Source organism: Myodes glareolus, chromosome 1 (assembly GCF_982192425.1).
Source record: "Myodes glareolus chromosome 1, mMyoGla1.1, whole genome shotgun sequence".
Taxonomy (NCBI): Eukaryota; Metazoa; Chordata; class Mammalia; order Rodentia; family Cricetidae; genus Myodes; species Myodes glareolus.
The window spans coordinates 72,438,461-72,460,754 of record NC_142026.1 but is presented as its reverse complement, the minus strand read 5'-3'; the positions used below and the strand labels follow the sequence as shown (position 1 = coordinate 72,460,754).

At 48.6% G+C, this 22,294-nt stretch overlaps 2 protein-coding genes across 7 annotated transcripts in view; one reads left to right on the top strand and one right to left on the bottom strand.

The window, feature by feature from the left end:
• Brsk1 (BR serine/threonine kinase 1) overlaps positions 1-13,764 on the top strand; it is a 27,138-nt gene extending 13,374 nt beyond the window's left edge. For both annotated transcript variants that reach the window (XM_048426835.3, XM_048426836.3), the window contains 12 exons: positions 1,068-1,214; positions 1,689-1,720; positions 2,165-2,335; positions 3,045-3,142; positions 3,549-3,708; positions 3,922-3,982; positions 4,385-4,754; positions 5,154-5,202; positions 5,298-5,421; positions 6,041-6,239; positions 8,289-8,378; positions 13,080-13,764. In XM_048426835.3, the coding sequence (XP_048282792.2) occupies positions 1,068-1,214; positions 1,689-1,720; positions 2,165-2,335; positions 3,045-3,142; positions 3,549-3,708; positions 3,922-3,982; positions 4,385-4,754; positions 5,154-5,202; positions 5,298-5,421; positions 6,041-6,239; positions 8,289-8,378; positions 13,080-13,237 (1,659 nt within the window). In that variant the 3' untranslated portion in view covers positions 13,238-13,764. The remainder of the gene's footprint in view (positions 1-1,067; positions 1,215-1,688; positions 1,721-2,164; positions 2,336-3,044; positions 3,143-3,548; positions 3,709-3,921; positions 3,983-4,384; positions 4,755-5,153; positions 5,203-5,297; positions 5,422-6,040; positions 6,240-8,288; positions 8,379-13,079) is intronic.
• Tmem150b (transmembrane protein 150B) lies at positions 13,741-22,294 on the bottom strand. 5 transcript variants are annotated; one of them, XM_087909587.1, is made up of 7 exons: positions 22,211-22,294; positions 21,510-21,585; positions 21,223-21,341; positions 21,066-21,133; positions 20,679-20,806; positions 17,462-17,645; positions 13,741-14,179 (listed from the first exon to the last, which is right to left on the bottom strand). In XM_087909587.1, exons 2-7 carry the CDS (start codon positions 21,534-21,536, stop codon positions 13,971-13,973), a joined length of 735 nt encoding a protein of 244 aa, XP_087765713.1. In that variant the 5' UTR covers positions 21,537-21,585; positions 22,211-22,294; the 3' UTR covers positions 13,741-13,970. The 5 variants fall into 5 exon arrangements, with proteins under 5 accessions (XP_087765713.1, XP_087765710.1, XP_087765711.1 ...); XM_087909584.1 differs by having other exon boundaries at positions 21,223-21,282; positions 22,211-22,292; XM_087909585.1 differs by lacking the exon at positions 22,211-22,294 and adding an exon at positions 21,828-22,025.

Genomic DNA, 22,294 nt, shown 5'->3' with positions numbered 1-22,294 from the left:
CTAGACTGACCTCGAACTCACAGACATCTGCCTACCTCTGCCTCCCAAGTGCTGCGGTTAAAGGTGTGCGCCACCACTGCCCCACTGTTGTTTTGTTTGTTCGTTTGTTTGAATCAGGGTCTCACTGTGTAGCCTGGCCTCAGGCTCGCAGCAGTGTTTTAGAGACACACTTCCCCCTTGCAAATCTCTATGTCACTTACGTGTTACACCCTGGACAGCCCTTGCCAAATTGCCAAGCTTCTTGTGTCTTAATTTCCCAATCAAAAGTGAGAATTATGGGCTGGAGAGGTGGTTTAGTGGCTAAGAGCACTTACAGCTCTTCCAGAGGACATGAGTTCAATTCCCCACACCTACATCAGGCAGCTCACAACTGTGTGTAGCTCTAGCTCCAAGGGATCTGGCTTCCAAAGCACCTGTATACATGTGGCACACACACACAGATATACCTAAATAAAATTATTTTTTTTCAAGTGAGAATTATTTTGGTTTTGAGGTACGTTTTTGTTTTGTTTCTGGTTTATGTGTGTGTGTGAGATTTTTGTTTGTGGCCGTGTGTTATGTCACCCAAACTTGCCCTGAATTCACGATGTAACTGACCACTACCTCCCAAATTCTGGGATTGTAGTCATGTGCAACTACACTGGTACTAGGAATCGAACTCAGGACTTCTTGAATGTTAGGCAAGCATTCCACCAACTGAACTACATCTCCAGCTTTGTAGGTGAGGCTATTAAGAGTGTCCTCCCTGGGGGCCTCTTGTGTCCATTGTGACGGTGAGATATATGAATGCATCATTAGTGCTTGGAACCTCACCTGGCCAATCTTAAGCTCCTCCTAAGGCAGTGGTTCTCAACCTTTCTAATGCTGCGACCCTTAAATGCAGCTTCTCGTGTTACAGTGACCCCCCCAACCATAAAATTATTACATTGCTACTTCATAACTGTAATTTTGCTATTGTTATGAATCATAGTGTAAACATCTGTGTTTCCCGAGATTCCCCCCACAGAGGGTTCGTGACCCGTAGATGGAGAACCCTGACTAAGGGGTCTTGCTAATGTCTTGCACAGGGGGCTCTGCCCTTCGATGACGACAACCTGCGCCAGCTGCTGGAGAAGGTGAAACGCGGGGTCTTCCACATGCCACACTTCATCCCCCCGGACTGCCAGAGCCTCCTGAGGGGGATGATCGAAGTGGAGCCAGAAAAAAGGCTCAGCGTAAGTTGGTAGGGACTGGCAGAAGAGGAGTGGTGCGTGAGGTGACGGAATTACCAAGGGGGTCATGGGACGAGTTTCCGCCTATAAATCCATAGATGGTTGAGTTCACTACTTAAGCTACAAGACCAAGGTCCAGCCAAACTTCAGACTTATAAACTAGAGAGAAAGCAGTTCAACGTTGAACCAGGGAGTCCCAGGCCTTGAGGATGGCTTACGTTCCGATTAGCAGTGGTTGGAAAGGCTGGCACTGTGCATGCAGAAAGCTGCCACCCAGGGTCTAATAATGGTCAGTCTATAGGCGCACAATACAGTACGCTTTACTTCAACCAGAGGAAAACATGATATGCCATCCTGCCTCTGGTTGAGGAGGTCAGGGACCCCCCCAGAGTCAGCTCTAATCAATTTTATTTAATTGCTCACCTTCTCTGTGTATATGACCTAATTTCTGCTTCTCCGTGACCTACCCCTTCACAGCTGGAGCAAATTCAGAAACATCCCTGGTACCTGTGAGTAAGAGGGAATTGAACAGTTGGGTACCCAAGGGAGGTAGGGCGTTGGGGCCGGAGGGGTGGACAGTGGGATGCCGTGTTCCTGATGGGTGGAGCAGGATGGGAGTAACTAAGTCTCAGACTTATGAGTCCTGGCAGAAGAGGACAAAGCTGAAGAGGGTCGGACCAGCGGTGGAAGGGAGCTCGGGGTTCACGACTCTTGAGTCAGAGAGAGAACTAGGGTCTGGACCCCCTGGGTCTGAAGGAGGAAGACTGAGGTCTGAACTTATGCTCTGAGGGAGGAGAGCTAAATCTTTATTTCCTAGGTCCAAGGAAGTCAAGCTGGGGACCCAGACTCTCCAGGTTCTGGGAGGAGTAGCCTGGGCATGGGACCTAAGCCTAGGATGATAAAGGTTCTATTACGAATGCTGGTTTCTACAAAGCATTTCTGCAACCTTCCAGGGGTGGGAAACACGAACCAGACCCTTGCCTGGAGCCAGCCCCAGGTCGCAGGGTAGCTATGCGGAGCCTGCCTTCCAATGGAGAACTGGACCCTGATGTTCTGGAGAGCATGGCGTCTCTGGGATGCTTCAGAGACCGTGAGCGGCTGCACAGAGAACTGCGAAGCGAGGAGTAAGAGCTCCCAAGATCCTTTCACCCTTTGAGTGGGCTGTGGCAGTTCCCTATACTGCCTGCAGGGGGTGTACCATGTCCAGACTTAGGGGATCTACAGACTAGAGGCAAGACTTGGAGCTGGTGTGCACACAGGAACAGTTGTGACCTGGAGAGGAATGCAGGCATGGACGATATCTGTTTTATGTAGAATAAGTACTTAGTAAGTGCCCCCAGGGTTAGCTACTGTTACTGTTGTGATGTACATTGATCACAGGAAGACAACTATGCTGAACTGTAGGAAAATGGCATTCTGGGTCAGAGAAGAGAAATAGGACCTGAACACCTAGGTCCGAGAGAGAAGGCCTTGGACTTGAAGGATTGTGGTGGGAGGGGTGGGGTCTAGACTTGAACCCTTGGATCTGGGGACAGATCTACTAGGTTGCCTGAGCTCAAGGAACCACAGGACCCAAATTTCCTAATTTTACATGCATTTTTCCCCGTTACATTTATTTACATATGGAAGGAGGGATGGTGCCAAGGCACGTTTGTGAAGAGCAGAGAATAACTTGGCAGGAGCTCAATTCTTTCTTTCCACCACATGGGTCCCAGGGATCCAACTCAGGCCAATCAGACTTTATTGGCAAGCACCTTCATTCATCTCTCCAGCTCTGGGCACTGATTTCTGACCTCAGTCCTTTCTTAACCGCCTCCCTCTTTTCTGTCTCAGAGAAAACCAAGAAAAGATGATCTATTACTTGCTTTTGGATCGAAAAGAGCGGTATCCCAGCTGCGAAGACCAGGACCTGCCTCCACGGAATGATGCTGGTGAGAAGGCAGACTGGGCATTCAGATCCCAGGGTCTCCAAGGGAGGAGGGAGCTATAGGCCCTGGGAGTTCATGTTTAGACAGCTAGATATTTTTGAGAACCTTGCTCTGCTCTGGGCCTCAGTTTATCCATGTGTTTGCTTTTTGTTTGTTTGTTTGCTTGTTTTGTTTTTCAAGACAGGGTTTCTCTATGTAGCTTTGGGACCTGTCCTGGAACTCACTCTTTAGACCAGGCTGGCCTCGAACTCACAGAGATCCATCCACCTGATTCTGCCTCCCAAGTGCTGGGATTAAAGGCATGCGCCACCACTGCCCAGCTCTCCATCAGTTTACAAGGCAGTGTGTATGTGTTGTGTACAGCTGAGCAAATTTACCTACTGAGGGGTTTGATACTCTCTCCCTTCAGACCCACCTCGGAAGCGTGTGGATTCTCCCATGCTGAGCAGACATGGGAAGCGGAGGCCAGAGCGGAAGTCCATGGAAGTCCTGAGCATCACCGATGCTGGGAGTGGTGGTTCCCCAGTGCCTACCAGACGGGCCTTGGAGATGGCCCAGCACAGTCAGAGGTGAGAATCTGTCCCCTCTGGAAGATCTTCAGCCCCAGAATATAGAGGGAGCAGAGCATTCTGGACCCTGCTCAATCTCAAGTGTTCTCCATGCCCAGGACAAATCACTCCCCTGCCTGGTCCTCGTTCCCTCATCTGGGAGGACATGGAAATGAAGGACTATCTGAACCCTTTAAAACTCTCTCAGATTTGCTTTTTTAATCCTGTAAACAGATCCCGCAGCGTCAGTGGAGCCTCCACTGGTCTGTCCTCCAGCCCTCTGAGCAGCCCAAGGGTAAGGCTAGACCCTCAGGTGAATTGAGACAGGTACGGAGAAGTCAGAAAAGATTGAACAGAAAACACAGTTCCATGAGTCATTCTTACCCCCAGAAGTGTCAAAGACCCCATTTCTGTCTTCTTAGGTTTGGATTTGTAGTGTATCCGAGGGTTTTAATCACTTATCATAAGTTCTTTGAGCACATTCATTGTGCCAGTCTCTGCTTAAGTTGGGGTTGCAGCTTTAGTATGGTGATCGGAAACAGTGCCAGTGTCTCAAATACTGAGTGTAGGTGAGGCTGACTGGACTACAATTCCCAGCATGCCTCGCAGCCCTCCCTAGCGAGTCTGAGCAAGTAGTGCTTCCAAAGCATCCTGGAAATTGTAGTCCAAACTCTTACTAGGTCCTGTTTTTCCACAGAGTCCGGTCTTTTCTTTCTCGCCGGAGCCAGGCGCTGGAGATGAGGCTAGAGGCGGTGGCTCCCCAACTTCCAAAACACAGACGCTGCCTTCTCGGGGCCCCAGAGGCGGGGGCGCTGGGGAGCAGCCACCGCCCCCCAGTGCCCGTTCCACACCCTTGCCCGGACCACCAGGCTCTCCACGCTCCTCCGGCGGAACCCCCTTGCACTCACCACTGCACACGCCTCGAGCAAGCCCTACTGGGACCCCGGGAACAACACCACCTCCCAGCCCAGGCGGTGGTGTCGGGGGAGCTGCCTGGAGAAGTCGTCTCAACTCCATTCGCAACAGTTTCCTGGGCTCCCCTCGCTTCCACCGGCGCAAGATGCAGGGTAGGGGTTTCAGCAGATGCAAGACGAGTTGCCAACTTCTGAATTCTAATGTGAGAAGGAGGAGCAAAATGTCCTTTGAGCCATCTCCATGGGGGGTCTTCAAGTAGAAAAGAGCAATCTTCCTAAGTCCTAAGACAAATGGAGATGATAAGGTTTGGAGCGAAGAGGGGGTTTCGGGGAGGAGATGGGGACAGGCCCTGTATGATGTATTCTGGGTTGCCTACTCAACTGTCCATGGGGCTTGAGACCCACCCTGAGAGGCGTGGCCTAACCACTGCCTTTCCTGAAGCGGCCAGGTCAGACTTCCTGGGTTAAGGTTAGCCGTTTGAGATGTGTCTGCACCCAGAGAGCCATAAATAATAAAACGTGTTGACTACTTTCTCTCTCCTCCCTGTCCAGTCCCCACCGCTGAGGAGATGTCCAGTTTGACCCCAGAATCCTCTCCCGAGTGAGTTCGACAAGGGAAGGAGCCGAATGGGAACTGAGGGGATTTATCTCTTCGCGTCTTCCTGACCCTCCTGCTTCTATCCCCCTTTCACCCAGGCTGGCAAAACGTTCCTGGTTCGGGAACTTCATCTCCTTGGACAAAGAAGAACAAATATTCCTCGTGCTAAAGGACAAACCTCTCAGCAGCATCAAAGCGGACATTGTTCATGCCTTTCTGTCGGTGAGAGCACACCCATTGACCACAGGGTACACTGCCTGCCACTCTGCCCGTCTTCCTTCTGAGACTCATGGGATTTGTAGTTTTCCAGCAAGAGTTAGCCTTGGTCCGTATTGGACAGGGAGGCAGGAACAGACTATAGGAGCCAAAACCTAAAGTGCTGAAATAAGACCCTAAGTAGCAGAATCCTGAGTACCAGTGGAAGGTGAGTGAGTTGCCATGCCTTGCCACAAAATCTGAGGGTGGTAAAGACCGTTCTCAGTGGACATTAACGCTTCCTACTTAGCACAGTCCCACAGCCCTTTGCTGTAGGACTGATGGGTTTGTAATTACCAAGACATGTGACTTGTGGAGGAAGGGAAAGGTGTATTTCATATGGTTCAGAAGTGTATTTCATATGATTCTAACTATCCCATAGATAGCGGAGACCACATGGATTTGGATTCATTCTTCTGAATGTAGGGCAGAGGAACTACAGGCACCAGTGGCCTGGGTCCTCCCAAGGCCTTGTTTGTTACTCTTTTCCCCAGTGGCTGATGAGACTTGTTCCTTGTCCAGAGCCAGGAGATGGTTGTCTGTCTGTCCCTTAGACTCATCCCATTCTTGTGTCCTCACCTTCTAGATCCCCAGCCTGAGTCACAGTGTGCTGTCACAGACCAGCTTCAGGGCCGAATACAAGGCCAGCGGTGGCCCCTCCGTCTTCCAGAAGCCTGTCCGCTTCCAGGTGGACATCAGCTCCTCTGAGGGTCCAGAGCCCTCACCCCGAAGAGATGGCAGTAGTGGAGGTGGCATCTACTCTGTCACCTTTACTCTCATCTCTGGTGCGTCTCTCCTGTCCAGCCTTGGGGTATTCGAGGTCTCTAAATAGAATTTTCAGCACAGGAGGACAGCAAGAATATGAAATCATCACGGAATTCTGATTCTATGAGCCCCTCCCCCACAGGCTTTCCGTTCCCAGTCTTTCCATGGGCGTGTGTAATGAGATTATTTTATGGATATCAGTAATCACTCATTTGTCAAAGAGAGAAATCTGTGGAGTACTTTGTGCTACCTTCTCATCTTCTATTAGAAGTGTGAGCGTGCTAGCCTCAAACATAAGTATGCTACCCAGACCAGACATCACCAGTCTACCCACGGAATTCTTCCTGAGCTCAGCTGTAGCCTTGGGATTTTAACTCCAGGTAGCCATAACCATCAGGAGTTAGCCTGACAGAAGAAAAACCACAGGAATGCCTTGCTTCCAATTCTTGGTTCCTGGGTCTTAATGTTAGAAGTACATGCATAGGTGTATTCCTCATCTGCTCTCTTCGCCACCAGCTTTAATATGTTATGGCGAGGGGATGAGTTTGCTCTAAGAGCTTGTAAAGCAGGCTGCATTAAGTGTGTGTGGCACAGCTGTCACATGGAGGTCACAGGTCAGTTTGTGAGCATCAGTTCTCTGCCACCATGTGATCCCAGGGGTAAACTGGGCTTGTCAGGCTTTGCCGCAAGTGTCTATACCCACTGTGCCATCTTGCCAGTCCATGGTTGTTTGTTTTTTCTTTCTCACACACATTTTCTTCCTTTCTTTTTCTTTTTCTTTTCTTTCTTTTTTTTAAATTTGGTTTTTTGAGATAGAGTTTGTCTGTTGTTGGAGGAGCCGCTTGTTCATCCCAGCCACCCATGACCGAAATAATCACACAGAAACTGCATTGATTAAATCACTACGTGGCTCATTAGCTCTAGCTTTTTATTGGATAACTCTTTTTTTTTGTAAAAAGTTTTTTTTAAGAAATATTTTTTAAAATATTTATTTATTTACTTATTATGTATACAATATTCTGTCTGTGTGTATGCCTGCAGGCCAGAAGAAGGCGCCAGACCTCATTACAGATGGTTGTGAGCCACCATGTGGTTGCTGGGAATTGAACTCAGGACCTTTGGAAGAGCAGGCAGTGCTCTTAACCTCTGAGCCATCTCTCCAGCCCATTGGATATCTCTTACATCTTAATTTAACCCATTTCTATTCATCTGTATCTCACCATGACGTCGTGGCCTGTCAGCAAAGTTTTAGCACATCAATCTCCGGTGGTGGATCTATGGCATTTCCCTGACTGCCTTTCTTTCTCCCAGCATTCCATTTAGTTTTCCTCACCTATCTAAGTTCTGCCCTATCAACAGGCCAAGGCAGTTTCTTTAATCATTAATGGTAATCACAGCACACAGAGGGCACTCCCACATCAGTCTGTGTGTGGCTTTGGAGCCAGTCCTGAAACTCACTCTGTAAACCAGGCCGGCCTCGAACTCACAGAGATCTGCCTGCCTCTGCCTTGCGAGTGCTGGGATTAAAGGTGTGCAGCACCACCACCAGGCTTATTTTTCACGTTAAAAAAAAATTTATGTATATGAATATTTTGCCTGCATGTATGTCTGTACATCATGTGTGTGCCTGGTGCCCAAGGAAGACGAAGGTATCAGATTCCCTGGGACTGGAGTTACAGGTAGTTGTGAGCCACCATGTGGGTGTTAAGAGTCAAACTTAAGTCCTCTGGAAGAGCAGCCAGTGCTCTTAACAACTAAGCCATCTCTCCAGCCCTTCACTTATTTTTCTTACATTTTTTTTCTCAACATTCTTAAGGAAAGTTAAGGGAGCAACAACATCTATTTAAATAGAAACCAGCACCTATCGTTGTATTCAAATGAAGATGTCAGGGTGTAATCGTATTCTTTAGGTGCACTACAGAGATCCATTTGGGAACCAGTTATTGACGCAGGCCCAACAGAGTCAGCAAAGTTAAACCTTAAAGGAGGACAGTCTTTTGCCTGATGGAGGGACCTTGCCTGCCTCTGCTCTGAGTGACCGTGTTTCCTATTTGCCCATCGCCCTGCAGGTCCCAGCCGTCGGTTCAAGCGAGTGGTAGAAACCATCCAGGCACAGCTGCTGAGCACTCATGACCAGCCCTCTGTGCAGGCCCTAGCAGGTGGGTACCACGCAGCAGGTGGGTACCACGCAGCAGGTGGGTACCACGCAGCAGGTGGGTACCACGCAGCCAGGGTGACCGGATGCAAACTCTGCCTTCTCTTCGTTTTGGAGGAGCCAGACTGGCCCACTTCTTGAACTTTTGCTCAGTGTCTTGCTGAGGCCTCCCCTGCACTGTTGGGAATAGATTTCCCACAAGAGGCTGGGCTCTAAAAAGGGACTCCTGAAAAAGTGGCCTTCATGTTGGGAGCCGTGGAACTCTGTTCCGTGGGATATTTACCAGCCATTCTGGTGTGCCTGATACTGGGGACAATGAGCAGGACAGATAGGACATATTAGTGGCTCACTTTACAGGACCCAAATGTCATTGGCATTGAAGGACATAGTTCTTATCTGGCTTCCACAGGGAAGATCAGAGGCCAGGCCTCAGGGAGGGGTTGTAATTCACCCAGGTTTCCATAAGAGGGTAGCATAAACTGGCCTGGGGTTAGCTCAGAGGTAGACCATTTACCTAGCAAGGGTTCCTGGGTCCAATCCCCAACAGAGAAAAAGAAAAGCAAAAAACATAATCTGGGTGACTTTTTAAGCAATAGGAAACCAGGTATGGAGATGCATGCCTGTAGTCCCAGCATTCAGGAAGCTGAGGTGAGGCAGGAAGGTTGCCAGAAATCAAAGCCATTCTGGGTGACTAGTTCCAGCCATTTTGGTCACTTAGTAAAACTGTTTGAAAGCAAACAAATAGGACTGGAAGATGTGGCTCAGTTATAGAGCACTTGCCCAGCGTGCACTACGCTCCGGCCTCAGTCCTAGCACCACGTGATGAGACAGGTGTCTCACAGCTGTGATTCAGGCAGCATTTGTTGAGTGGGGGATCAGAAATTCAAAATCAGTCAAGCAATGGTGATGCATGCCTTTGATCCCAACACTCAAGAAGAAGAGGCAGGCAGGATCTCTCTGAGTTTGAGGCCAGCCTGATCTACAGAGGGAGTTCCAAGACCACCAGGGCTACCAAGAGAAACCTTGTCTTGAAAAACAAAATAAATAAAGAAAGAAAATGAGGGTTGGAAAGATGGCTCAATGTTTAAGAGCTCTTCCAGAGGACCTGGATTCAATTGCCAGCACCCACATAGCAGCTCATAAGTGTCTGTAACTCAAGTTCTAGTGGATCTGACATGCAGGCAAAATACCAATACACATAAATTTTTTTTTTTATTTTTTTTTTTTGGCTTTTCGAGACAGGGTTTCTCCGTAGCTTTGGAGCCTGTCCTGGAACTAGCTCCTTATAGACCAGGCTGGCCTTGAACTCACAGAAATCCCCTGCCTCTGCCTCCCGAAGTTTGGGACTAAAGGCGTGCACCATCACATCCTGGCAAATTTTTAAAAAAAAAAATTAAAAAATGGGGCTGGAGAGATGGCTCAGTGGTTAAGAGCTCTTCCAGAGGTCCTGAGTTCAATTCCCAGCAACCACATGAAGGCTCACAACCATCTGTAATGGGATCTGATGCCCTTTTCTGCCATAAAGGCATATGTGCAGATAGAGCACTCATATACATATAAATAAATAAATCTTTTTTTTTTTTTTTTAAAAGTGTTTTTAAATGAAAGAAACTCAAAGTCATTCTCAGCTATGTATCAAATTTGAGGCCAGAGAGATATTCATGATACTCTTTCTCAGAAATAAGCAAGATAAAATTATTTTTTCAAAAAGTGTTATTTATTTTGTGTGCATGGGTGTTTTTGTGTGCATGCTTGGTGTGTGTGTGTGTGTGTGTGTGTGTGTGTGTGTGTGTGTGTGTGTATGTATGTAGTCCAGAAGAGGGCATCAGAGCCCTCGGAAGTAGAATTACAGAGGGTTGTAAACTGGGTATTGAATGCAGGTCCTCTGGAAGGGCGGCCAGGGCTCTTAGCCAGGTCAAGGCAGCACAGAGATTTGGTGTTTGTCAGCAGTCCATTTCCTCGTGCACAGATGACCTCTTCTCTCTATATCTCCTTAGGGTTCATTTTTTGCCTTTTTCAGATGGGCTCTCATCTATCCCAGACTGGCCTCAGGCTCCATGTGTAGATACAAATGATCTTGAACTCCTGACCCCCCTGCCTCCATCCCAGCTGCTGGAATTATAGGCAGGCACCATCAATCTAGCTTTCACTAAGGCCTTTGATAATCTCATAGCACTAATCCCATGGCACTAATCAAGGCTCCACCCTCAAAATCTAATCATCCTCCCAGAGGCCCCTTTGACTTCGGGGTGATGATTCCAGCGTGTGAATTATGGGGACACAACGTTTAGCCTGTAGTACAGTACAGGTGTGTCTGCCATAGCAACCAGAGATGCAAAGATGAGAATTCTAAGTGAATGAGGGGTTTACAGAGAAAAGAAGGCTCTGTTTGTGGGAGCATCCTGAATACACAGGAGTCCAGTGAAATCAGCCTGACATCCCTCTGTCCCCATTCCCATAGAAGGGATTGAACACAGAGAACTCAGCAATGAGTAAAGCAGCCACTGGAGGACACTAGTAGCTTGACTCTTGATAGGGCTCATCTTGACCTTGGAGTCATTAATAAATGACCTCAAGCCGGCTGGTAGTGGTACACACCTATAACCCCAGCATTTGGGAAGCAAAGGCAGGTAGATCTCTGTAAGGCCAGCCTGGTCTACAGAGTGAGTTCAGGGACAGCTCCAAAAAAAAAAGACCTCAAAGTTGGCCCCCTGAAACAGATCAGAGTTTTCATCGTACTGTCCTGGAGGCGCAACACTCAAGCTAACCTCAGGGTGTCGTCCTGAGAGCTGTCCTTTTATGCTCTGCGGCTCCTACCTACACCTGTGGCCACATCCTCGAGCCAGTACCACTGTACTGCCCCTGGCATGACTGGTTCATTTAAGGACTCGGGTGACTAACCTGGGTCTACCCAGATAATCCCAGGTAGTCTCCCCACCCACAGGGATTATCCTGAGTCACACAGATGAGCTCAGCGTTTTCACAGGTCCCCAGCTTTATGATGTGAACATCTGGGGGGGTGGCATTATTCAGCCTCCCTGGGGAGTTATTTGGCAGTGTATGGAGATTCTTTTTGATCTTCTCACATGGAGAGCAGGAAGGTGTTACTGGCATCATGTGGGTGGGGACCAGGGATACTGAAAAACCTTGTAACTCACAGAAAACTTCTCACAACAAAGTTATTCAGGCCTCAGTGCCAGTGCCCAGGAGGATTAGTTAAATGACAAGTTGCTGCAACAAAATACCTTACAAAGGCAACTTCAGGAAGTGGGGACTGGCAAGAGGGCTCCTCTAAAGGTGCTTGCCACTAAGCCTGACAACCCAAGTTAGGTCCCCAGGACCCACGTGACGGAAGGGAGAACTCATTTCTGCAAGTTCTTTCTTACTCCACACTGGAGCTGTAACACATACACGCCACACAGACACGCACACACACTTAAAAAGTAAGGGAAGTTCCAGGCAGTGGTTCCCCATGCTCTTAATCTCAGCACTCAGGAGTCAGATACAGGCAGATCTTTGTGAGTTCAAGGCAGGCCAGCCTGATCTACACAAAGAAACCCTGTCTTAAAAAATGCCAGGTGGTGGTAGTGCACACCTTTAATCCCAGCACTCAGGAGGCAGAGGCAGGCGGATCTCTGTGAGTTTGGGGCCAGCCTGGTCTACAAGAGCTAGTTCTAGGACAGGCTCCAAAGTTACAGAGAAAACCTGTCTCAAAAAACAAAAAAAAGGAAAGAAAGAAAAGAAAAAATTAATAATTAATTGAAAAACAAATAAATAGATAAAAGAAATAAGCCAAGCATAGTGGTGTTTAATCCCAGTATTCAGGAGGCAGAGGCAGGCAGATTTCTGTACATTTTTTAAAAATATTTATTTATTATGTATACAATATTCTGTCTGCATGTCTGCCTGCAGGCCAGAAGAGGGCACCAGACCCCATTACAGATGGTTGTGAGCCACCATGTGCTTGCTAGGAATTGAACTCAGGACCTTTGGAAGAGCAGGCAATGCTCTTAACCTCTGAGCCATCTCTCCAGCCGCAATTTCTGTACATTTGAGGACAGCCTAGTCTACATTGAGTTCTGATGCTGAGCTTGATGTATACACAAAATCATGTGCATACACGTGCTAGCATATGTGTACAAGGTGTGGCCTTCCTCGGGCCAGTTGAACCAGAAGGGTCTAAGACCCCCAAAAAACAGTTCACAACACTGTGAGCCCCATTCCCGTAGAATTACCTAGTTATCAATAAGGGGTACTGCAGTTATCAGCCCTGTGGTTGCCTCAGAGCTGAGAATTTCTTGTGATGGACTAACCTGGTTCTCAGACAAGCTGGGTAGGTTTTTCCGAAGCTACAAGGCACCTCTATTAGAAAAGGTATGCTTCCCTGTGGCAGCTGTCTCTGGGACTTGAAGTCCCACAGGTGGTGAATTTGGTCTGATTGTTATCACTACTTTTGTGTAGGGAGAGTGAGCCCCATGGTGCACATGTGGAGGTCAGAAGACAGCTCGGAGTATTCTCTCTCTCCTTCTCTGTGGGTCCCAGGGATCAGACTTAAGTCATCCAGCCTGGTGACAAGCACCTTTACCCACTGGGCCATCATGCCAGCCAACTTTGGTTTCTTGGGGCGACTGAGACCAGCAGACAGGAGCCTCAACCTGGTTTCAGCAGCCTGTCAGCCCATACAAAATTACTTCTTCCTTCACAGATGAGAAAAACGGAGCCCAGACCCGGCCTGCTGGTACCCCACCCCGAAGCCTGCAGCCCCCACCAGGCCGCCCCGACCCTGATCTGAGCAGCTCTCCCCGCCGAGGACCCCCTAAGGACAAGAAGCTCCTGACCACCAATGGAACCCCTCTACCCTGACCCCAGGGGGTCAGGGAAGGAGGGGAGCCCCCTCCACCCCCCTTCCCTGCCCCCCTACTGTGAATCTGTATATAAGGCCCAAGGAGTATGTTGGGAGGCGGGGGACATAAAACTCGGCCTTGCCCTGCAGGGATGGGGCTCCAGGGGCCATGCCCAATGGGGGGAGGTTCTAGGGCAAAAAGGGGGTGGGAGCTGTTTCTATTTATTTATTGATTAATTTATTATTTTATTTATTGATCAATCTCTGCGGGTGGGGTGGGGGAGGGATGGGAGCTGGTTGGGGGTGGCTTAGCAGATCCGGACAGGGCCCTCTGTCTCTGTGTCATCCCCAACCCCCACTCCCCTTCCTGGGCCCCTGCTCCCCACCAAGTCCTTCTCCCTTCCCCTCCGACCTTCTGTACGGATTTGCTCTCCCGGAAGGAATTCTGGTTCTGGTTTTGCGTGATCCTGCCTGCGTCTGTCTGATTCCGCCGGCGGCAACAACAACAACAACAACAACAAAATTAATAAATAGCCTTGATCAGGGACAGCTGGCTGGTCTTCGCCTCTCAATTCCTGGGGTGCTTCCAATCATGGGACAGGTGGGTACCATGATGCTGCCCCTCTAAGTGGTGAGCACCAGTTCACTCAGCGTGCGCCATCAGGCAGACTGTCCACCTCAGCCTCCAGCTCATCATGGGGTGAGCCTGGGTTGGCCCTGTCTTTCTTCCTCTGCCAGTAGTGCAGGGCCTAGTCAGAGCATCTGTGACATCGGTGTATTTGAAGACCCAGTGGGAGTCTGTGGGAGGCTGGAGTCCAGTTGGGGCTCTAAGTGCAGGGTGCAGCCATGCAAGCTGGAAAAGTCCACGGCAAAGAATCCAAATAGCACGAAGAGCAGCATGGCCACTGCCCATTCGCAGGCAGCAGAGGCAGAACGCATCCGTTGGGAGTACAGGATGATCACTTCACACCAGTGTCAAGGGTCACATGCTTACATGCTAAAGCCCTGACCACCCCCTCAGATGCTTTGGCACTTCAGGCCAGGAAAATCCATCTTTGGTGTCACCAGCCTCAGCCCTATCCCTTCAAAGGGACTCTAGCTGTTATCCTCAGTACTTTCCAAACCCCGCCCTTCTCCGGCTGCTCCTGGGTTTGCCCTCCCAGATGACTTTGATGAGGAATGGAGTACCAATGCTCCAAACTCACTTTCCATTCTGTGAGTCCTTCCTGATCCCAGGACTCTCCTGTTGTTTTCTCAACCATTTCTGCTACCTCCAGCTGAATTGCTGCTTGGGTTTCCCCTCTTTGTTTGGGCTTTTTTTGAGACAGGCTGTCAGGTAGCCCAGGCTGGCCTTGAACTTGAGATGACCTAGCTAAAGATGACCTTGAAATTCCAGTCCTGTCTCCACTTCCCAAACATCGGGGTTCTAGGCACGTGCCACCACAACCTAGTTATCTGGTACTGGGGGATGAACCCAGAACCTCCTGCATGCGAGGCAAGGATTCTACTGACTGAGCTACATTACCAGTCCCAGGTAAATAACTCCTTAAACATATCCCTGGTGCCCACTAGTCTCAGGCTATTTACTAGTTCCTCCCCTATTGTGTAACCCCAGCCTCCTCCACATTAACTGCTTAACAGAACTAATTCTCCTTGCCCCAAACCTGTTCTCCTGTTCTCTTTAAGGGATTTAGGAATTTCCAATCCCTAGACCAGCAGGTCACCTTCTGCCCTGCTCCACCTGCCACCACCACCACCACACACACACACACACACACACACACACACTGCTTTAACTCGTTTCATTCAACTCCGTAAAACTTTGGTTTTTGGTGGTTGTGGTGCCTCATGCAGATGCAGGTGGATCTCTGATCTCTGTGAATCTGAGGCCAGTCTGGGATACATAGTGAGTTCCAGGCCAGCCCGGGATACATAGTGAGACCCTATCTAAAAAGGAAAAAAAGGGGGGTGGGGGAGGAAGGAAGAAGAAGAAAAAAAGAAAGGAAAAAAAAAACTTTTGTCAGCTTTCTTACCTTCCAGGGGCCAGTCCCGAAGAGACAGTGCTTGCTTTCTGGAACCTCTCATAACACCTGTCCCTTCCCTCCCTATCATCTTCTATCAGTGTAAACATCTTTTCATTAATGCCCTTGTGCATGAGCACTGTGTGGAGCTCGGAGGACAACCTGGTGGGATCCATTTTCTCCTTCCACCATGAAGGTCCTAAGGGATCTAACTCAGATCTTCAGCTTGGAGACAAGTACATTTACGTGCTAAGCCATTTGCCCTTCTGTGCATGCTTTATGTATGCAGAGTTCTGCCTACATGTATTCCTGCAGGTCAGAAGAGGGCACCAGATTTCATTATGGATGGCCATGAGTCACCATGTGGTTGCTAGGAGTTGAACTCAGGACCTCTGGAGGACCAACCAATGTTCTTAACCTCTGAGCCATCTCTCCAGCCCTAAGCATGCTTTTTGATGGAGTTTTCTCATCTGTAAGTTATTCTCTAAAACCCCTCCAAAACTTAATTGCAAAATACAGTCTTTTGGAAGGAGACTAGATATTGAACCCAGCACTTCTCCTAGGCAAGCCCCTCTACAACTGAGTTTTAGCTCCTTAAGATGGTCTCCCTGGTACAGAATTCACGATCCTCCTGCCTCAGCATTCCTGGTGCTAGCATTACAATTATGCACCCAGTCTGCCTTCATTCATGGACTTCAAAGCTTCTTAAAAGTGGCAGTTTCCAGGGCTGGAGAGATGGCCCAGCAGTTAAGCTCTCTGGCTGCTCTTCTGGAGGATCCTGGTTCAATTCACAACAACCACATGGCAGCTCACAACCGTCTATAACTCCACTTCCAGGGCATCCTCACACAGACATGCATGCACATAAAATAAAAATAAATAAATCTGAAAGAAAGAGAGAGAAAAGCCAAGAGGTGAGACAGGCAAGGTGGCTTGCCTCCAAGCCTGTATATAACCTTGATTCAGTCTTCAGGAATCACATGGCAGACAGAACCAACTCTGATGTCCATGTAAGTGCTGTGCCACTCCAGCACCCCACACGTACCTTCATAGGTGCACACTAAATGAACCAGTGTTTTAAAAGGGTGAGGTGGGGCTGAAGAATATAACTCAATTAGTAGAATGTTGACCTAGCTTATGAAAAGCCTCGAATTCAATTCTCAGAACCAGAAAAAAATAGGTGTGATCCCCCACACCTAGAATCCCAGCACTCAGAAAGTAGGGGCAGAACAATCAAATGTTCAAGGTCATCTTTGACCACAGAGCCAGTTTGAGGCCGCCCTGGACTGCATTGCTAGATTGACATTCTCTCCTCCACGTCTGTCTTCCTCTCCCTTCCTCACCCTGCTCATGCTCGCTCTCTCTCTCTCTCTCTCTCTCTCTCTCTTTCTCTCTCTCTCTCTCTCTCTCTCTCACACACACACACACACACACACCTGGCTGGCTCTAGTTAGTAGCATTTCTAGTTATGCAGGGGCAAATACTCCTTCCCACCAAGACCTTCCCAGGTCACTTACATGAACCCTCAAGTTGGGAGATGGTTGAGCAGCTGGTCTTGTGGAGCAGCACAAGTTATCTGCAACCTGTCACTAATTCCTGTCGAGAGACCTCCCCAGTCCGAGCCTACTGTGGCTCTGCCTGTCTGGGGCTCCTGGCAGCCAATTATTAACAGAATCTTCTCATTCCTGTTTGCTAGCCGCTGCTTCACGCCGGCGTTTATCTGCCTCACAACACAGATCGGTTGTTAGCTACCTGCATTGTCTTTTAGGACAGGTCTCACTAAGGAACCCAAGCTAGCTTCGTGCTCAGGGTAATCCTTTTGCCTCAGCCTCAACTACCTGCATTTGATAAGAGTAGAAACAGAGGCACTTCAGGGATATAAGAAACCGGTAGAAGTTCCTCTACATCGTACTCGGAGAAAGTGAGGTTCCTGAGCAACCCATCTGACCTCGAAGTCAATGCTATCTACTACACTTGTTTTGTTTTTGAGACAAAGTCCTCCACGTAGTCCAGGCTTGCCTTGAACTCCTAATCTTCCCTCAAGTATTCAAGATTACAGGCTTGCATCACCACCACGCCTGAGTTCTGTGATTTCTGCTTTCCGCTGGAGCTGTGATCCTGGACGGACACTAAGGGACACCCACTATGGCACACAGCAAAGGTGAAAGGGCCAACCCCGAAGAAAAGGCACTTTTGCCCAGTTCAGTGCCCTGGGAAGGATACTGGCCACAATGAGGATGGTGGAGAGGCTGCAGAAACTCAGGCGGAGAAGCCTAATCCAGCGGGGCCCAGGTTGGGGCAGGCCCTTCGTCCACCAGGACAGAAAGAACTGTAGCCAGAAGTACAGGTTGCCCAGGATGAAGGCCAGGAAAGCTCCTACCAGGTGTGTGGGCTTCTGGTTCTTCTCCTGGGGGATGGGGGGGGAGAATTGAAAATAAAATTATGGTGGGGGAAGATAAATGATAGAGCGTAGAGACTTTGGACTAGTCCAACAGATGTAATTGGAAACCCAAAGCCCAGGACTGGTGAGATGGCTCAGCTGGTAAATGCTTTCAGGGACCTTCAGAGGGAGAAAAGAAATACCTCCTAAAAGATGTCCTCTGGCAGGCGGATCTCTGTGAGTTTGAGGCTAGCCTGGTCTACACAGCAAGTTCCAGGACAGCCAGGACTGTTATGCAAAGAAACCCTGTCCTGAAAAACCGAAAAGGGGAAAAAAAAATATCCTCTGACCTCTACTCACATGGTGAGGCATGCAAATACCTCCACCACCATCAACTCCCACCTCCACCTCACCTCTCTCCCCCTTCCTCCCACCCCTGCGTGCGCGCGCACACACACACACACACATAGAACCTGCCATCATATCATCATATCACCAACTGTCAGGCTAGGTTCCTTGGCCTTTAGCAGCTCCACAAAGTGTGTATCAGTTTTTATTTGTGTATATGTGCATGCAGGTCAAAGGAGAGTGCCAGATCCACTGAAGTTGGAATTACAAGTGATTAGGAGTACTTGGGTTCTCCAGAAGTGCAACAAGTGGTCTTTTTGTTTGGTTGGTTGGTTGGTTGGTTGGTTTGGTGTTTTTTGGTTTTTTGGTTTGGGGGTTTTGTTTTGTTTTTTTTTTTTAGTTTTTTGTTTTGTTTTGTTTTGTTTGTTTGTTTTTTCGAGATAGGGTTTCTCTGTAGCTATGAAACCTGTCCTGGAACTCGCTCGATCCAGATACACCTGCCTCTGCCTCCAGAGTGCTGGGATTAAAGGTGTGCGCGCCACTACTGCCCAGCTGCAACAACTGTTCTTCATCGCTGAGCCATTTAAATTTAAATTCACTGCTAGGTCCTCAAAGCTCAATACCACATAGCACGGCCCACAAAGTAGGTGTTCAGGAAACGGGAATAGAAAAAATCTTGGCATTCTCAAAGTGTAGAAAGGGAAACACACCCTAAGGGGAAATATTTTTATTAGTTTTAGGTTTTTTGAGACCGGTTCTTCCTGCCTCCTCACCCCAACCTGGACTGAACCTAAGACTTCCTGTATCAAGGCAATCACCCTACTACTGAGCTACAGCCCCAGCCCTAAAGGCGGGGTCTCACAGAGCCCAGGTTGTCCTTGAATTTGTGATTGACCTTGAATTCCTAGACCTCCTTCCTCCACCTCCCTAGCACTAGGTGAATGGGTTCATACCGCACCCAGCAAAATTTAGGTTAAAAAAATTATTGGAGGCAAAGGCAAGTGGATCTCTGGGTTCGAGGCCAGTCTGGTCTACATAGTGAGTTCCAGGACAGCCAGGGCTACACAGAAATCGTGTCTCAAAAAAACAAACAAACAAAAAAATTGCACTTATTTTGTGTGAAGAAGGGGGTGTCACACCATGGAGTATGTGTGGAGGTCAGAGAACAAGGTACAAGGGTTAAGTCTCTCTTATTGAGTCCTGGGGATCAAACTCAGCTTATCAGGTTTGGTGACAGGCACCTTCACATGCTGAACCAGCTCAACATTCCCAGATTTTGATACTTGACAGGTAAAAATCTCACTGATATGATAATGGTTTGTTACTTACAAAAACGTGTTAAAAATGAACATAAATATTTTTTAGTAAGGCCAGATATGATGGCACACACATGTAAGTTTCAGGTTTACCAGAGCTACAAACAAACCTTGTTTCAAAAAAACCAAACAAAAAAGTCCTGAAAGATCAGGGTAGAGGCACCGGCCTACTACAACCCGAGCACTCTGGGTGCTGAGATAAGAATGTAAATTCAAGGTCAACACAGAGAATCACCTTGTCTTAAATAATAAGTCATGGAGGGAGGAGAAAACTGGAGAAAGGCCTAGGAAGTTCTTTAGAAAGGCAATAAAATGCAACAGGGACTAAGAAGGCAGCCCAGTCCATAGAGAGCTGGGGTTTGGATTCCAGTGCCCCATGAAACAGGAGTGGGGCTCCCAGAACTCAGGAAATGGAAGCAGGAGAATCTGGAAGAATCAAAGCAATCCTCCAATACATACTGAGCTCCAAACTGGCCTGGGCTACTTGAGAGCCTCAGGGGGAAAAAAAGAAAGTGGGGGTGGGGAGGAAAGGGGGTGGATTTGGTTGGTTGGTTTTTCAAAATAGGGTTTTTATGTGTGACAGCCCTGGCTGTCCTGGAACTCACTCTGTAGATCAGACTGGCCTCAAGTACTTAGAGATCAGCCTGCCTCTGTCTCCAGTGCTGGGATTAAAGGTGTGCGCCACCACTGGCCGGCAAAAATAAAGGAAGGCATATAATAACAATAACATAGTAGTAGTAGTAGGTTGAGGAACCCAGGAGTAAATGAACACGCAAATAAACTGTTAGGCAAATGACCAGTGGAGGCAGTCTGAGCGTCCTATGGTCTCTCCCACCCAGAGGCTGAACGGCAGAGACAGACATAAAATCAGTAACAAAATAAACCAGGGAGATTTAGCAAAGGATTTCCTATCCTTTGCCTAGTCATTCATTCTACAATTATCTATAGAGCTTCACAAATGCCGGGACTAGAGTCCATGAGTCTTTGCTCATTTCTGACCATCCACAGACAAACAGCTTGCTCTTTTAGGGTTTGGTCAAGGGGACTGCATAGAGTTCGGTGGAGATTCTGTATAGTAAGAGGCCTCAACCTTTGTACCGATTGCAGTAATTTCATGATTAAATGAAACGGTGACTGGAGACTGCAATAAAATACTCCCAACTCCAAGAAGGGTTTCACACGGTTCTGAGTACACAACCTAGCACAGATTGCTCACTCCACAAAGCCCTCTAAGCTCCAGCGTGGCCCACGACTAATGAGAACTACAAATCCCAGAAAGCCTTGCGAGTCAAGTCTACAGAAAGAGCGGCCAAAAGCCGCGGGAAACATAGGGAATTGTAGTTCGGTTTCCGGAGGCTGACCACCCCCATCCAGGTTGACTCCCAGCGCATCTCACCTGGAAATTGCCTACTATGGAGGTGCCCAGGGCACAGAGGAGTCCCGACCACAGAATCAACTGGTTTTGCCATGTTTTCACGCCCCAGTCCCGGAGTTGATGATAGCGCACAATGCAGATCCAAATAGCTAGGAAAGCCATGAGCGAGAGTTAAACTCACTGCAGGGTTCCTAGATGAAGGGGACGACTTGGAACAGGAAGATAAGAGTAGGATAAGGGAAAAGGATATTTGGAGGTATTGGAGGTACAGGGCTTTGGGGTCTGAGGGAAGAGGGCTAGGTAGGATGTGTTCTCTTGGGAAGAGGGGCCAGTTGTCCCGATCTGGGGAAGGAGGAGTTAGGGACCCTTTGGGTAGCTCTGGGCCGGTAGTAAAAGGAAAGAACTTACCTAGGGCAGCTCCTGTATTGAGTACTTGGCTGAAAATGCAGCTCTGAGGAGCATAAGACCCACAGTTACTGCAGAAGATTAACATGGTCATCTTTTGGCTCCTCTGAAGTAAGGCCCTCCGTTTTCCTCCCCCATCAACCCCCTCAGCCACAAAAACCTGATAAAGGGGAAGCCTTTCTGGAGATCCACAGATCTGTTAACCACGGCAATTGCAAAACTGAGATAGATGGAAGGAATACAGGAAGTCAGTGAGGGGCTCGTGGATAGCTTTCCCTTCTGTTGACCAAACAAAACACTTCACTGTGTTAACAAATTTCTGCCCCTCCTCTTCTGTCACAAGCAGCCCTCCAACACCCAGCTATCCTCCCTCAGACCCAAGAATCCAGACCCCAGCCCTTCTCCCTCAGACCCCAAGCATCCTTTAGTCCTGCCTCTGCTACTCACACAATCCAGATGCCAGCGATAGCCCATAGAGCTAGGATGATTGGTAGCCAGAACAGGTAGCTCCACATGCTGTGCTCTGTAGTAAAAGTGGAGAAGCTCGGTCTCCCAGGTCAGGAAGCAGTCCTCAGGTGTGCAGGATTGAAGAAACCTGCTTTTATGGCCACATTCGCTGGAAGACTGGTTGAGATAGGCCAGCCTTTGCTCAGGGCACTTTTCCTATCTTTCTCACGCCTAATCAACTGATGTTTGTCTTCCTTTCGGTTCTTCACCTCTTTCACCTCCACCTCAGGGGTCTCTGGGTTTCTCTAGGGCTCTCACCTCTCCAAGGTCCCTCAAGTTCTCTTAACTTTCTTGATACGTTTAGATCTGGGTGCCAGTATCAAGAAAGACGGTGATTCGAGGTGTGGCCAGGGAAGGCAAGCCTCCACATTCCCACAGAGGCAAAGTCCAAGCTGAGTGTATATGAGATATTGGGCCCTGGGTCTAATCAGTCACTTTCTGTAGGACACCCAAACCACCACTTCCTGTCTCAGATGTGCAAAAGCGTCACCCTAGCTTCAGGGAGCCCCTAACTTCCTTCCTACAGCTTTGTGGGTTCAACATCCGAATTCCCCAGCACGTTATTCTCCCCACAAACTAGGCACAGCCTGCTGAATTGCATGTATATGTGTTTCTTCTGGAGTCGAGCCACCTTTACCTACCTGCGAATCCAGGTTTCTTGGTTCTGGATTCTGCTATTTGAATTTGTGATCTTCTGCTCCCCCAGCTGGAGGTACAGTCCTGCA